Source organism: Talpa europaea (assembly GCF_964194135.1).
Source record: "Talpa europaea genome assembly, chromosome: 7".
NCBI classification, from domain to species: Eukaryota; Metazoa; Chordata; class Mammalia; order Eulipotyphla; family Talpidae; genus Talpa; species Talpa europaea.
In genome coordinates this window covers 8,592,359-8,608,820 of record NC_140074.1, presented here as the reverse complement: position 1 = coordinate 8,608,820, position 16,462 = coordinate 8,592,359, and the positions used below count along the sequence as shown (strand labels likewise).

The window sequence follows — 16,462 nt, the reverse complement described above, 5'->3', positions numbered from 1 at the left end:
AAGTGATAATGCTAGAATAAACATGTATGGTAGTATTATCGCCACAGTCCCTAAGGAGGGCGTGATTAAGTCCCATATGATGTGGTTAAGATCTCCCAGAGAAGGTAACAGAAATTTTGCTTGCTCTTAAAGAATACACAGAGAGGGCCTCCCTGGTGGCGCAAGGGGTTAGGACACAACCTATGAAGCTATCTGCAGCCACTGCAGCACAAGTTTGATCTCCGGCCAGGGAGCAACTCACATGGCGCAGCAGACCTCTCCTGACTCGCCTGCTGCTCCCCTCAGCAGTGTATTTCAGTCGTTCTGCCTGTTTTGTTCCCCACTCTGTCTCTGGTGAATCCTTTCACCTTCCCACACCTCTGGCCTGTACCCCAGTTCTTGTATGCAAAAATAAATATTTTTTAAAAAATGCACAGAGAAAGAGGAGGACTTTCCAGGAAAGGGAACAATCTACGCAAAATCTAGATATTTGACAGCTTGTGATGTGTTCTGGCAATGTGGAGTAATTTGTTGTTAAGTGGTAAGAGATAGAAAGGTAGATTGGGCGGAGCTGTAAAAATCTCATAGGGTATAAGTTGTAAATTTGGACTTTATCTTACGGGCATTGAGGAGCCATAGAAAGGTTTTAAAAATAAGTCAGTGCTTGATCAGAATTAAGATTTGCAATTGTTACTTCAATGGCCATGAGAAGATAGGTCAGAAGTGTGAGACAGGGTAACTACTACCTTTGCAGTAGGCTTTGCAGTAGGACAGAAACTGTCCTGGGGTGTTAGTTATACAGAAATAGAAGGAAAAAAAACATGCCTACGGAGCAAGGGTCACTAGGATTTGGGAGGTAACTTGGGAATGAGAGGACTTAAGTGATTGTGATCCTTTGGCTTCTCAGCGGCTAGCAGTACAACTTACTGATTTGTTTTGAAAAGTGGATACAGGAGGAGGATCACACATTGACTTGAGTTTGACACAGCAATTTGGCAGTATCTAGTTGACAGTGTTTGTGCAGAAGAGCGTTGAGGAAGGGATTATAGGTCTAGATTAGGGGTCATGAGATGGCACAGCAGATTATAAAGAGACGTTATTGTCAAAAGCAGAACCCTGGATGACTTTCAAGGGACACTTGTAGTCTCAAGTTATGTCTTTTATAGAAATCACATTTTTTTCTACTTTGTAAAATAGACTTGATTTTTTCAAGCAGTTTTAGATACACAGCAAATTGAGAGGAAGGCATAGAGATTTCCTGTATGACCTGCACCCCTACATATGCATCTATTGTCAATATTCCCTTTCTGTTTTAAGTTGATTGAAGTAAAATTTACAAACAATAAAACATAACCCGTTAAGAGATACAGTTCTAAGAGCTTTGACAAATGTAAACTTTTCAGTAACCACCACCGTAATCAAGATATAGAATATTTTCATCACTCCAGAAAGTCCATTAATGATTCTTTAACTAATCCCCTTATTCCCTTGACGACACTGGCTACCAGTGATGTGATTTCTATACCTATAGTTTTGCCTTTTCCAGAATTCCATATGAATGGAGTCATGTAGAATGTACCCTTTTGTGTCACCTTAGGATAATGATTTTAAGATACATCAACATTACTTGCACGTATTAGAAGTTCATTCCTTTTTATGGTTAAATAGTATTCTGTTGTGTTTGTGTATATATGGTGGTTTGTTTATCCATTCACCATTTGGTGAACATTTGGTTCTTTAGTTTTTGGTGATTATGAATAATGTTGCTATAAACATTCACAAACAGGCCTTTGTATAGATATGTTTTATTTTTCTTGGGTAAATACCTCAGATTGAGTCATATGGAAAAGGTATATTTAACTTTATGAAGCTTGACAAAAACTGCTAAAGCAACTACTGTTTTTCATTCCCATCAGCAATGTATGATAGTTTTTCACTTATTCTACACCCTTGATACAACCCATTGTTTTTCTTTTAATTTTAGCCATTTTTATAGGTTTATTGAGGCATCCCAGAGAGGGTTCAGTTTCCCTAATGACTAATGATAATTGAGTTTCTTTCGTGTGCTTATTTGCCATCAGAACATATATGGTGAAAAGCCCATTTTTAAAGCTGGGTTGCTTATTTCCTTATTGGTTTTTGAGAGCTATCTGTATATTTTGGATATAAATCCCTTACTAGACATATGATTAACAAATAGTTTCTCTAAATCTCTGGCTGTCTTTTCATTCTCATAATAGTGTGTTTTTTCAGTAGAAATTTCTGGTTTTGATCACATCCATTTTATCAATTTTTATGTTCTCAGAAATTGTTATGCCCCAGCATCACAAACATCTTTTCCTGTTTTCTTTAAGTTTTGCATTTTTTAAGATTTACTTTGAGACCTATGATTCATTTTGACTTCAAGCTTGTATATCATGTGATGTATTGGCGGATACTCAGTTGCATTTGTATGAATCCAGGTTAATTAACAAGTACAATTTGTTTTATAACCTTTCACAATGAATTACCTTCCTGACTTTGTTGAAATCAGGTGTCTATGCCTATGTGGGTTTACTTCTAGATTCTGTTCTGTTCGATCTGTGTGTCTTCCCTTTCGCTAACACTACAATGCCTTCATTACTTTACCTGAAACTACATTTATTTTTGAGATGATTGTGGTGTCTGTTAGGAATACTAGTGGCAGCAAGGAACAGAAATCCATGCTAATAGTGGGGGGTCTGTTTTTCTATTACAAGTGCTCTAGAGGTAAGCAGTCGCTGGTTTGTTGAAATTGCTTGTTTGTACCGGGGGCCAACAGACTACAGCCTGTCACCTGTTTTGTAATTCACCTGCATAGGTTCTCAAAATGCATGTGTCCAACCCCAACTTCTGAGACTAGTTTGAGGGGAGAAACAGGTGTTTGAATTTTAACAAACTCCTGTGAAATATTAGTAATTGTGTTGTATAGTCATGGTGAAGAGCCTTAATCAAAGATTAGATTTTAAGTATAGTGTGCAGACTAGTAGCATTACACTTTGCTGGGAACCTTGTAAAAATGCAAAGTATCAGACTCAGCTCAGACTTACTGAATTGGAACTCACTCTAGGGCCCAACAGCTCGTGTTTTAGCAAGTTCTCCAGATGATTATGATGCATGCCAAAATGTGGGAGCCTTGAAAATCATTGGTCAATGTTTTCCACATTGGCCTAGGGAAGATTAATTAACTGTCTTATATAAAAACTCTAAGTATGTATAGTGTAATGTCACAGACAGTAATTTTGAAATTGGATTGAAGGTTTATAAATGATATAGCACAGTAATTGTTGAGTATTGTATGGATCTGTCTACCCAAGGTGTATGTTAGGTGACTTTTTAAGCCTTTTAAAAATCAATGTTTTTATGTGTGTACATTTCTTTTCCTTGCCCCTAACCTTTCAGGAAGAGTTAAGGAAATAGAAGACAGTTCTTATTGTTTACAGAATTTATAAATGAGGGAAGAGTGCAAGATAAACATGTATAAACAGAAAGACAAAACAGTTTCTTTCAGAGTTAGGTATATTTCTGTGATTGGTGGAAATATTACAATGTAGGCGATCTCCCATTACAAAAGCTGGGTTTCCCGAACCCTGTATACCAAAGAATGATACTTCACAGTATATACCATATAATGTCTTCTCTTCAATTTACTTTGCTCTTTTAATGATAGCCTTCCCAGTTATAATTACTAATTGCTTAAACATGAGCTCTAATATCTTTTCTCCATCTGTTTTCATGAAGCCATAACTATCCTACTTATGTCATTTCCCCTTCTGCTTGGAAAACAGTTTAGCTTCAGTTAGGTTCTATCTTGTTTACTACGAGTGATACAGTATTTCTTCTGAAAGAGACAAGGGTGATGAGAATTAAGTTTTAGTTCAGTTTTTAGATGCTTTGAAAAACCTTTGAAAGAAAAGTTTCTGAAAGAAATAAATTTGATTGCACTTGTATGGGAACAGGCATATCAAAGTCAAAATTACCTAGCCCACTTAAAAGTTCCACCACAGTGGCTATAACCATAACATGAAGTTCACATAAATAAGAGTTGTCATTGAAGCCAAGAAGTTGAGCATCTATCTGTCTGGCCCTTATCTCTGGCCATGAGTAGCTGCCATGTCAGAATATCCTCAGGAAGATGTCTTCAAAAAGACTCAAGACTGTTTCTCAGTCATAATTTACAGCAAAAGGAACTAGAAATTTATAGTGTATAAGGTAATAATTGAACTGGGTTCCTTGGTAGTTCAGAGATACCTCTGTTACTGGACTTCTGCTTCCAAACTTCAGTGTAAGTTTTACTGGGAAGACCTCATTCTGTTTAAAAATCTCGTCACCCCACACATTAACTTTTTTTCAGTTTCAGTCATCAGGAGCCTCCTAAATCATCACTTCTCCCCTCCCCCCTTTTTTCTCATGACTTCCTTTTCTTAAATGAATTATTTCTTCTAGTAATTCTTGAATAAGCATTTAGTTTCAGTACTGGGTTTTGTCACTTGTGTTTTCCATAGCATTGGGCAGTTTTCTTTTGATTTGTCAATTATTTATTTCTTGAGCAACTAATAATAAACTGTCATGACTTCAGAAAATGCTTGACATTATTGAAAGAGTGCTTTTTTACTCCAGGATGTTTTATACATGTATCTCTCCAGCTTTATTCAAATGTATGTGAACTATAAGGACCTTTTCATATCAGAGAAGTCGCTCTGAGAAATATGAGAGACTTATAGCAGGAGTGGAGAAAATGCATATGAAAATTTATTACATCATAAGTATGTTTGTGTTGATAACTTTGGGAAGCAAACACATTTTCCCTTTTTCTTAACAATAAGAGAAGCCGCTAAAGCTATTCTTAAAGGTATTATTTCTTACCAGACAATTGAAATTGCAAATATTTCAATTGTTAATTTAGGGCACTGTAGAAAACTTTTAGTATCATTGACAAACTTACATATTTCTGGGTATTAGTCTCAAATTCACTGTATACTTTTTCATGAAAACCAGAATTAAGAGAACAGCTGCAGCTCTTATTGCAGATCTTGATTTATTCTGTTTTTTTTTTTTTTTAAATTCAGAAGATATCTTTGTATCAAAAGAAATGCTGATGATTTTCTCTAGAATACAGACCCATTTAATCAGTACTGGCCTCTGTTCTTCACTTTGCTGATTGCATGTATTTGTGACCCTTAGATTATAGGGAATGGAAGTGAGCAGCAGCTGCAAAAAGAGCTAGCAGATGTGCTGATGGATCCTCCCGTGGACGACCAGCCAGGGGACAAGGAGCTTGTGGAAAGGTCACAACTGGATGGCGAAGGAGATGGGCCTCTTTCTAATCAACTCTCAGCTTCATCCACCATTAACCCTGTGCCATTAGTAGGGCTCCAAAAGCCAGAGATGAGCCTGCCAGTAAAATCTGGACAAGGAGGTTAGGATTGCTGCATTGCTTGCGTAACTGAAGGTTATTGTTTTTAATATTTGAGTGTCCACCTTGTACCATGTTTGATTTTGAGCAAGCAAAATTCGTTACCTATGTTCTAGATTCTCCAGATTCTCATTTTAATGGGAGGTGGGAGGAGTAAAATACATGTTTCATTCTGCTTTCCTTTTAAAGTATGTCATTTATACCAAAGAAAGAGAAACAGGAATTAAATGACATTGAGGAAGTCTTTTCTAAATATTTAAAGATTTTTCCAGGAAAGAAGGAATTTGAGTACAATGTTAGAGAGGTGGAGGAATAATGCTTGGTGAAGATATGTTTGCTCCATACCTGCTCCAAACTAAAGCTTTGTAGAAATGGTTATATCAAGTTGAAAAAGGGAGCTGAAAGGCATCACAAGGGAGGAGGGAAGTGGCAATTATAAAGGCTCATTGGGAAAAGTAGGGTATTAAAACTGTAGGTGTTTATTGAGAGAGAGAAATTAAGGGATTGAGAGAACATAAAGAAGTGACTAAGATTACAAATAAATTATTTGAGTGCAAGTCAGAAAATATGACAGATTTGGGACTTTTCAGAGAGGTAAAATACTACATGTATTTTTGACTTAACTGTAAATTATAAAGTCAAAACATTAAAAGAAATAGATAAATCAGATCTGAAACCCAGGTCACTTTTTAGGTTTAGAATTGACTTGACAACAATACCTAAAAATTTAGGTGTTAGTGACAGAGTTCTAGTGTGATATTTCTGACTTTAACAGACATTTCTTCTGAGAATGGCCTATTATTTCATCAGTATTTAATATTAGAACTGAAATGAGACTTAGAGAATTTTACTTGGTCTTCATGTCAGCATATCAAAATGAAAATACCCATCTTATTTCTGTTTCTTTCAGATTCTGAAGGATCTAGTCCTTTTACACCAGTGGCCGATGAGGACAGTGTAGTTTTCAGTAAACTAACTTATTTAGGCTGTGCCTCAGTCAATGCTCCCAGGAGTGAAGTGGAAGCCTTAAGGATGATGTCCATTTTAAGAAGCCAGTGGCAGATTTCACTAGATGTAACCCTGTCGGTGCCGAATGTATCTGAAGGAACTGTGAGGTAAGACCAACTTCTTGAAACGTTTGTAACATTTGATTAGATTTCTGACCCATTTTTTTTTTAAGATTTATTTATTTATACAAGAACTAGGGTACAGGTCAGATGCTCAGGAGGGTGAGAGGATTCACCAGAGGCAGAGTGGGGAACAGAACAGGCAGACTGACGAAATACACTGCTGAGGGGAGCAGCAGGCGAGGCAGGAGAGGTCTGCCGCGCCATGTGGGATTCTCACCGGCTGGCTGGGATCGAACCTGTGCTGCAGAGGCTGTGAACAGCTTCACAGCACGGCGCTCAACCGCCTGCGCCACCAGGGAGACCCTTGACCCATTGTTTTAAGAAGCAGCACTAGTGAATGAAATACTTATTTTATTCATGTAATGTTTAATTCATATGGCACTTACTTATGACTTCTAAGGATTGTGACTCTAATGAAAAAGTCACTCATTTTGTCAGGGGGAAAGGATTTCCTGAGCAAACTCCATACAGGCTTTGTGAACTCCACCCCCATGACACTGGGAATTACAAATCCCATGATCCCCAAAGGGAAGGTTGTGAGGAGCTGAGGGCGGAGTTAAGCAACTAGGCTCTCAGTTTGAGTATTTAACTGGCCATGTCGCCAGGGGTCGCCATCTTGGGTATACAGCATGCTGGTTTTTTGCCAGTTTGGCGGGTCATTGGGATTCCAGGTCAGTGGAAAGGGCAGGACGCATTTATGAACTTATCTCCCTGAGTTATTCATTTCCCCTTCCCTCGTAAATAAACCTTTTATCAACCTTTTGTGTATGTCTGCAGTTTAGCATTAGTAAGTTCCCTTTAAGCACGCGGTAGGGACCCACAGTCAGGCAACCACATTTAATATCGGGGTTTGCCCTGTAACAATTTGAGTAGTTTTTTTTTTTTTTTAAAGATTATTTATGTATACAAGACCTGCAGTACAAGCCAGAGATGGGGGTGAGAAGATTCGCCAGAGATGGGGGTGAGAAGATTCACCAGAGACAGAGTGGGTAGCAGAACAGGCAGATCCACTGAAATATACTGCTGAGGGGAGCAGCAGGCGAATCAGGAAAGGTCTGCTGTACCATGTGGATTGCTCCCTGGTGGGCCAGGAATCAAACTTGTGCTGCAGAGGCTGTGGATTGCTTCATAGTGCTGTGCTTAACCCCTTGTGCCACCAGGGAGGCCCCTTGAATAGTATTTTTAAAAAGATTTATGCATGCATGCAAGAGTTGGCATGTAGGCCAGAGGGATGAGTGGGGTGTGTGTGTGAGAGGATTCGCTAGAGACAACTAGGGTGCAGAACAGGTGGATTTGCTGAAATACACTGCTGACGGGAGCAGCGGGCGAGACAGGAGAGGTCTGCTGTGCCATGTGGGTCAGCTCCTTGGCCGGGGATCAAACTTGTGCTGCAGTGGCTTCCTATAGCTTCATAGTGCTGAGACTTAACACCATATGCCACCAGGGAAGCCCCAATGTTTACATTTCTTTTTTTTTTTTTTCAAAGATTTATTTATACAAGAACTGGGGTACAGGCCAGAAGCCCCGGGAGGGTGAGAGAATTCACCAGAGACAGAGCTGGGAGCAGAACAGGTAGACGGACCAAAAACACTGCTGAGGGGAGCAGTGGGCAATACAGGAGAGGTCTGCTGTGCCGTGTGGGTATCTCCCTGACCACCTGGGAATCAAACCCATGTTGCAGAGGCTGCGGACAGCTTCACAGCACTATGTTCAATCCGCTGCACCACCAGGGACGCCCCCCTCAATGTTTACATTTCTAATGTGTTGTTAACCAGGATTGGTATAGGATTATTAAAAACTATTCAAATGAGGGGCCTTCTTGGTGGTGCAAGAGGTTAAGTCTCAGCAGTGAGAAGCTATTGGCAGCCACTGCTGCACCAGTTCAATCCCCAGCTAGAGAGCTGACCCACATGGTGCAGCAGACCTCTCTTGTCTTGTCCGCTGCTCCCCTCAGCTGTGTATTTCAGTTATTCTGCCTGTTGTGATACCCACTCTGTCTCTGGTGAATCTTCTCAACCCTCCGCACCTCTCGCCTACACTCCAGCTCTTGTATGCATAAATAAATAAATAAAATCTTTAAAAAAAAAGGTAAATGTTTTTGGTTAGTTGAAATGTGTACCCTAAGAGTCTTTCTATAAAATTGATTTATATTTCTCGTGTTCCCCCAATAGAAATACTAGCTTCACATATTGGTTCTATATGCTTACAGGTTCATGCTGATTTTATAAATTACATAAACTTGTTGGTAGATATTAACTATTCCAGAACAGTCAGATCCTTAATTTTTAAGGTGAGGAAACTGAGGCCCAGAAAAGTCTCTAGAAATGGTTTTGTTTATACTAAGTAGAACATAGTAATAGTAAAAGATAACCAATCAGATGTCTGTATCGACTAGCCTAATACAGAATTTTAAATAGTCAGATGTGCACAACTAAAATAAAAGAGCTTTTATTTCAATGACAAAAATATGCTTATTTCAGAAAAAATTAGGAACAAATAAAAATCCTGGGTAATACTCTAATTCTATCCTCCAGTTGCTATATAGTTAACATCTTGGTTTATTAAGATCCTCTTCATTTATCTGTGTATGTTTGAACATATGTATATAAACCTGCACATATATACATGTTTAATTATAATCCTTGGAATTAGCATATGTAACAATAGAATTATATACACTATCTTGTAACATGCTTTCTTCATTTTTATATGGTGAGTCTCCTTTCATATCAATGAGTAGTAAACATTTTAATTGATAGTGGCACATGATGGATTATTCAGAAATAATTGAACTCTAATGTGAGATTTTAGTTTTTTAATGGAAAGAGCATTGGTAATAATGGCCAGTATTATTATATGGGTACATAAGTACTTTGATTTTCTTATGACTAGATATATTTGAGAAAAATTTTTGTGTTTTTTTAGGATTTCCTTAGGATAAATTCCTAGCTTACTGGGTCAACGGTTTGCCCATTTTTATTGCTTGTGATACATTGCCAGGTAACCATGTAGAAATATTGATATACTTTAACTTTTCTCATCAGTATATAAAAATACCTGTTTCTCTACCCCCAGGAGCATTTTTGAATTTTCATGGTATTAGGTTAGTAGCTTTATGTGGATAATAGTTAAATATTTCATATTCCAGTTATTTGCATATGTAATTCTTTGAGTATTTAAAGAACTATTTCACAAAGACAAGTGCTAATTTGTAAAATTTATTAGCTCTCATTGCTATTTTCTTCTTTTTTTTTTTTTTTAAGATTTATTTTTATTTATTTATATATACAAGCACTCGGTACAGTCAGAAGCGCAGGAGGGTGAGAGAATTCACCAGAGCAAGAGCTGGGAGCAGAGCAGGCAGAAGGACCAAAGTACACTGCTGAGGGGAACAGCGGGCGGCAGGAGAGGTCTGCGCGCCATGTGGGACCCTCCTCCGGTGGCCGGGAGCAGCCGGGGATCGAACCGGCGCTGCAGAGGCTGCGGGCAGCTTCGCAACCCAGTGCTCAACCACTGCGCCACCGGGGAGGCCTGCTATTTTCTTCTTAATTATTCCCCCAACTGAAGTTATACTTTTTAAAAATATATTTCAATTCCATGGCTTTAATGCTCTGTTTTGGTTGTCTGCCCTGATATAGCCTTTAGTTATTTAGTTATAGACTGTTAGAAATGTGTCCTTAATGATAGTGTTAATGCTTTCCTGATTGCCTCCCCCAAAGAGGGAATTATGTGGTTTTAAGTAGTATTTTATGTAATCAATAACTTCAGGAATTCACATATAATTATTTGTGAGGACTTAGGAGTAACATGATTAGCTTTCAAAAAAGTGATTTTTATATATTCTTGCTAGAAGTCTTTAATCTTAATATGATTGTAGTGCAAATAATCCATAACTCCTCTAATCTCTTTGTATCTTTTTTTCTGAACAGACTCTTAGATCCTCAGACAAACACAGAAATAGCAAACTACCCTATCTACAAAATCCTCTTCTGTGTCAGAGGCCATGATGGAACTCCTGAGAGTGACTGTTTTGCTTTCACTGAAAGTCACTACAATGCAGAGCTCTTCAGAATACATGTCTTCCGGTGTGAAATACAAGAAGCTGTAAGTCCTTCTGAGAAACTGTCAATGAAGCTTCCCAGTGCCCTCACTCTCTTGAAATGATTGCATTATCTATTATGAACACTTATAAGCCAGGTGAAATTCTCTGCTAGTGCTCCCTTTGTTCCAAATAATAGGCTGAAATATTGACATAAATTGAAAGTTTGGCTAACCAGATCCTTGCTGTTGCTATGAGGGTCAGAAACTATTTGACTGCTGCTTTTTTGGGGTTAGTTAGGTGCTTTGGTTGTAGCAATCACTCATTTGCAAATCATTCTTTTATTTGGACTTGAAAGATAGTTTTATTCAGTGTATTCAGATAGTTTCTACCAATGTAGGAAATCATTTTCAGTTGAACTTCTAACATTTATTACCACTTCTAAAACCTCTTCTCTGTCATTTGTAGGATTGCTTACTTTATAGGTATAACACAGTTACAGGGAAATCAGTGAGGAAAGATGAATTACTTCCCCTGACAAAGTCGGTAACCTTCATTCATATTAAGACATGTTTATTTCTTGTGATAACAGCCCATTTCCTAACCCATCTGGTTCTAGGTAAGCCGGATTCTTTACAGTTTCGCCACTGCCTTTCGCCGTTCAGCCAAGCAGACCCCACTTTCAGCTGCTGCGGCACCCCAGACTCCTGACAGTGACATCTTTACCTTCTCCGTATCTTTAGAAATAAAAGAAGATGATGGTAAAGGTTATTTTAGGTAGAGCATCTTGTTTTTACTCCTTTTGCTCATATTAACGTTCTGTGTTATCTGTGGTTCACAGAAAACTATGTTATGTTATATAACTTTCATACTATTAAGATGATAACTTTCTAGATGGAGAGTTTTATTAAGTGATAAAGTAAGCAAATATGCAGAGGTAAAATTTGAAGAATTTTAAAACAATAAAAAACTTCCATGTGGAGAAACAGATCATGTTACCATTTTCTTCAGTCAGGTCAGAGTACCTAGATGACTGGTAATGTGAACTATGATAGACGCTAAGTCAGCTAGACTTGCAGCTCTTTTTGTTTTGCTGGGCTTTTTAAAAAAAAGTTTTTGCTGGTTTATTTTAATCATTTAAAGATCACAGTTACTGAAATCAAGTTTTGTAATTAAAGTTTATCTGAACACACTGAAAGGTGAGAAATGAGGTCTGTGTCCAATTCATATGGGGTTAGAAGTAGCTAGTTTGGGTTTTTAAGTAAAATGATACTTCTTTGTATTGTGAAAAGAACCTGGGAATAATAACAAAAAACTTAAGTTTTGTGTATTCATTGCTATTAACAGTGTCACCTTTTATAAATTCTTTTACATCTGTATCCTGACAGTAGTTAACCTGACAGTAGGTAATATCCTGACAGTAGTTAACCTTATGTATAAAATGAGGTGGCTAGACTCAAATCCTTTCTAATTTGAATATGTTGTGGTTGCAAGATGATTTTTTTCTGCATAGCCCATATCACAAAATGGGTGCTTCTTGGGATCTTAATCAGTAGTTGCATATAGAAGCCTCTTTCCTCTATGACTGTCTAAAGTGAGTAAAGTGAAATTATGTCAGCTATGAAAGATAGCTGACATTTTACTTTTGAATTTAAAAGCGCTATTACTTGTTTATTTGTTAGGAAAATGGATACATCTTGGTCTCCTTTCAGATTTTTTGGAATAGTCATGCCATCTGCTGGCTAGTTCAGTGTACTGTGCAACATAGCTTGGCTTTGCTTCTAGAAAGTAAGAGGTGCTGTAAGAAAGTAATGCTTTCTCCATTAGCTGTATTTCTGTTCCCACAGCAGCACAGTGATGTGTGCTTCAGTGTACATGCCTGCCTGGGAAGTAAATTTGTCATTGCAAGCTTTTTAATATTTTTTTTCTTTTAAAAAACAAATGTTTCTTATAAATTGTATTTTCCCCCCTTTGTTGACACTGTGTAGGTCATGTATGTAAATTTCAGTAGTAATATGAAAGATTTTTAAGCCCTCTGATTATAGAGACACTGTCATAACTTCTGAGATCAGACATAGTTGGGGCAGCACAATCAAAATCACAAACACCCCTATCCTCTTACCCTCATACCACAGAGATGCTGCACAAAATTCCTGGGTGGTCAGGTTTGCTTTTCAGATTTGTTAGGACTTTGTTCTTTTTGTTGTGTGGTTTAGTCTAGTTTATAGTAAAAATAGTACTGTGTAACCTAATGTTGTAATGAGAACATAGAGAGGTAAGCCTGTCTTTGTCAAATTTGAAGTTGTCAAGCACAATTGCTTTTATTTAGTGATTCCATAATACGCCAAGGAGTTTATCTACACAAGTAGACATCAAGGTGTTCAAAGAGCTATTAACATAAATGTTCTGTTCAACATTACATATGTAAGAAAATTAAAAAGTGGTAGCTTAATATTGGCTAGAATGGTTAAAATATAATGGTATACTCATAAGAGTTTATCACTACCCAAGATATATACATGGAGATATATGTAATTACCCATCGCCCAAGTTATATTGTGTTTTACCATAGCAAATGTAGACAAAATACTGTGGCAAAAATTAATGTTTGTCTTTATTCCAGAAAAAGTATAATTCTTTCATTGTTAATATTAAACACCTGCCTCTCAATGTAACCCTTAGGAAGATGGAAATTTTTCATTTATAACATCTTATGTTGTTTTTATTTTCTTTTTAATCTATTCAGTAACATCGTGAGAGAGATTGATGTTTTATTTTTTATTCTGTAGGTTAAAATGAAAGCCCCAGGGATGCTAAGCCCGTACCTCAGTTTCTTAATTTATACAATAGGAATAAAATGTAAAATTACTTAGACCATTCAGTGATATAGTGACTGGGCCAGAAATACAATCTAGACTCCCTCATATCAGTAAAGTGAGCTTTCATGGATTGATTACCTAAACTCCAATCTGCTTCATGTTAATGTAGCTTTTTCTTGCCCTCCAGACTCAGGACACCAGACACAACTGTATATCCATTGTTGTTTTAAATACTGTTAAGAGATAGTATTTTTTATATCTCATCATCTAAGTAAATACAGTCTAATATCAGTTAAAAATTGAGACTTGTCCAGAATCTTGTAGGTAAAATTCTGTTAGCCACAAATTTGACATTTTGGTGTACAAAAGTTTTTCTTTGCATGTCTGTCATTTCTAAGAATTTTTTGATCTTCCAATCTCTGCTACAGTCATTCCTTAATTGGTTAATATATTAGTGTAGCTGGATTTCACACTAATTTTATTTCTTCAGTCACTTTTTATTTTTTTTTTCTTTTTTTTATAGAGGCATGTTTTATTTATTTGTTTGTTTGTTCGTTTGTTTCGTTTATACATGCACTGGGTATAGTCAGAAGCGCGGGAGGGTGAGAGAATTCACCAGAGCCAGAGCGGGGAGCAGAGCAGGCAGAAGGACCGAAGTACACTGCTGAGGGGAGCAGCGGGCGGCAGGAGAGGTCTGCGCGCCATGTGGGACCCTCCTATGGTGGCCGGGGAGCAGCCGGGGATCGAACTGGCGCCGCAGAGGCCGCGGGCAGCTTCGCAACCCAGCGCTCAACCGCTGCGCCACCGGGGAGGCCCTCTTCAGTCACTTTTTAGTTGGAGGAGTTATTCTTGAGCACACAACCTTTTATAGTATCTTCTAACATTTCCATTGCCACTGTATGAAAATTGTCCAGTAGTAAGGTAAAATTTCAATTGGCTGCATATTGGCTGATTGCCATAGGAAGATGTTCTCATTTGAGAACAAAGGAACCAGAGAACCTGGTGTGTGGGAAACCAATGGATTATTTTGGCAAACTGTCATTTAAAGAATATTTTCAACTTTTTTCTTAAGCTGATTTTTATTAACTATATTATTAGCATTATTCATATAATTATTGTTCAGGGCATTGCTAGGCAGTAGCTGACTATAGGCCACAACGCCCTCACCTGTCATTTTTGAAGGCACCTTGTTTTAAAATACAAAGGAACTATGATTAAGTATCTTATTCATCACCTAGTTAAACATTATTTGCAAACAAATAATGCAAAAGTAATTTATTTGTAAAAACCAGTGACTATAAAGAGAAAGAAAAGCAAGCAAACATTTTTTGAGTGCCTGTGTGCTGGTTGCAATGTTAGGTGCTTTACAAATATTTCATTTTCAGAGAAGCAAAAGAGATAAAACTAAAGCCACATTTTAGAAGGCATAGGAATAGTTTTTCTAGCTTTCATAGATGATTTAATGGGTTAATATAGTGATAATATTTTCACATAAAGGGGCAGATGATGATTTTTAAATTTTTTGTAATGATTTGAAAACCAGGCACAGAAAATAATAAAATCTGTGGTTGTTTTCTGGACATGATTTTCAAATCATAACAAAAATTACTGTAGTATATGTATGAAATGCTTTGCAAAATTAATAAAACTGTTGTTTCTACAGTGCAGTTCCCAAAGACAAGGATAGACAATGCTTTAAACTCCGGCAAGGGATTGATAAGAAGATTGTCATCTATGTGCAACAAACAACTAATAAAGAACTTGCCATTGAAAGGTAAGTAAGTTTAGTAAGTTCAGCTTAAATAAGAATTTTGATTTTGATCAATCTAATGGAGTAGTCATATACTATTAAAAAATGTATTTGCAAATATTTTCCCCTAGGGAATTGTTTTGCTTTGAAGTGACTTTGTTCACTTTTAATTATTTCTCCTAAGTTTTCAGCTGATATGCTGACTTTAACTATGGGATAATGAAAGGTAACTATGGAATTTGCTGTTCTCCAGAAAGTAAGGATTGTTTTGGCTATGCTGTTACACAGCTTTAATGTGTCCTTTTTTTCATCCTAAGAATATTTTTATAATTGTATTTTTTTTTCAGTTGAGGTAGTAGTGTTGATTTACAGCACTATAGTGATTTGGGGGTGTAGGTTTATACCTCTTCAGATGTATGTTACCATAGCATGTCTACCACCGAAGCCCAGTCATTCACATCTCAGCCCACCCTACCCCTCTGGTGGCCTCAATGCTGCAGTCAGGTTTCTAGGGTTTATTTTGGTTTAGTTTTAGCTGTCCCTTTCATTTGTTTACAAGAATTTTTTTAGGTAACAGAACTGAAACTTTTTTTGTTGCATTTTTTCCAAATTTCCAACCATTGGTTCTTTTTCTTGTGTAGGTGTTTTGGTCTTCTCCTCAGCCCCGGAAAAGATGTACGGAATAGTGACATGCACTTGTTAGATTTGGTGAGGACTGCTTTTTTTCTTACTCTTTTTTTTTAAAGTTATGCATTGTTTCCTCAAGGCTATTTCACTCACTCTCATTTGAATCTCTTGTTGACATGTTAATAAAGGTGTTCTTGTCATTAAAACAATTAACAAAAGATAAGGGAATTTTCTTAATTTTGACTTGATATTTATTAGTCTGCCCCTCAGTCAACTTCATCTTGTTCTTGGCTGCAATGACGATAATCTCTTTATCTGTCATTTAGGGATGATGTGCACATCAAAGGAGAAAATTTATTACAGAATTCTTAGTAAACTGTCATGAGCTTTAGAAAAGTAGGAGGCATTAGTATTATTGCTATTATATGAAAATGTTTATATGTTAATTATTCAATTAATATGTTAATAATATGTTAATATGTTAATTATTCACAGAAGAATTGAGCATAGTTTCAGGTAGTGAATTTACCTAATGTTTATACAATTTGATATGATTTACAAGCTTATAACTTGTCCGTAATAATTACTATAAGTAATTGATAGATTTTTCATTTTAACCATAATTATTCATATAAAAGCCTACATACCTGATCCCCTTTCATGTTCTTATATTTTTGTAGTTCC

The 16,462-nt window shown here is 36.9% G+C and overlaps 1 protein-coding gene across 2 annotated transcripts in view; it reads left to right on the top strand.

Annotated features, from left to right (window-relative positions):
* Positions 1-16,462, top strand: part of RABGAP1 (RAB GTPase activating protein 1) — a gene marked incomplete at both ends in the record, with an annotated part of 118,092 nt that overhangs the window by 20,549 nt on the left and 81,081 nt on the right. For both annotated transcript variants that reach the window (XM_084238283.1, XM_084238282.1), the window contains 6 exons: positions 5,182-5,416; positions 6,324-6,528; positions 10,473-10,647; positions 11,202-11,359; positions 15,065-15,175; positions 15,793-15,859. In XM_084238283.1, the coding sequence (XP_084094409.1) occupies positions 5,182-5,416; positions 6,324-6,528; positions 10,473-10,647; positions 11,202-11,359; positions 15,065-15,175; positions 15,793-15,859 (951 nt within the window). The remainder of the gene's footprint in view (positions 1-5,181; positions 5,417-6,323; positions 6,529-10,472; positions 10,648-11,201; positions 11,360-15,064; positions 15,176-15,792; positions 15,860-16,462) is intronic.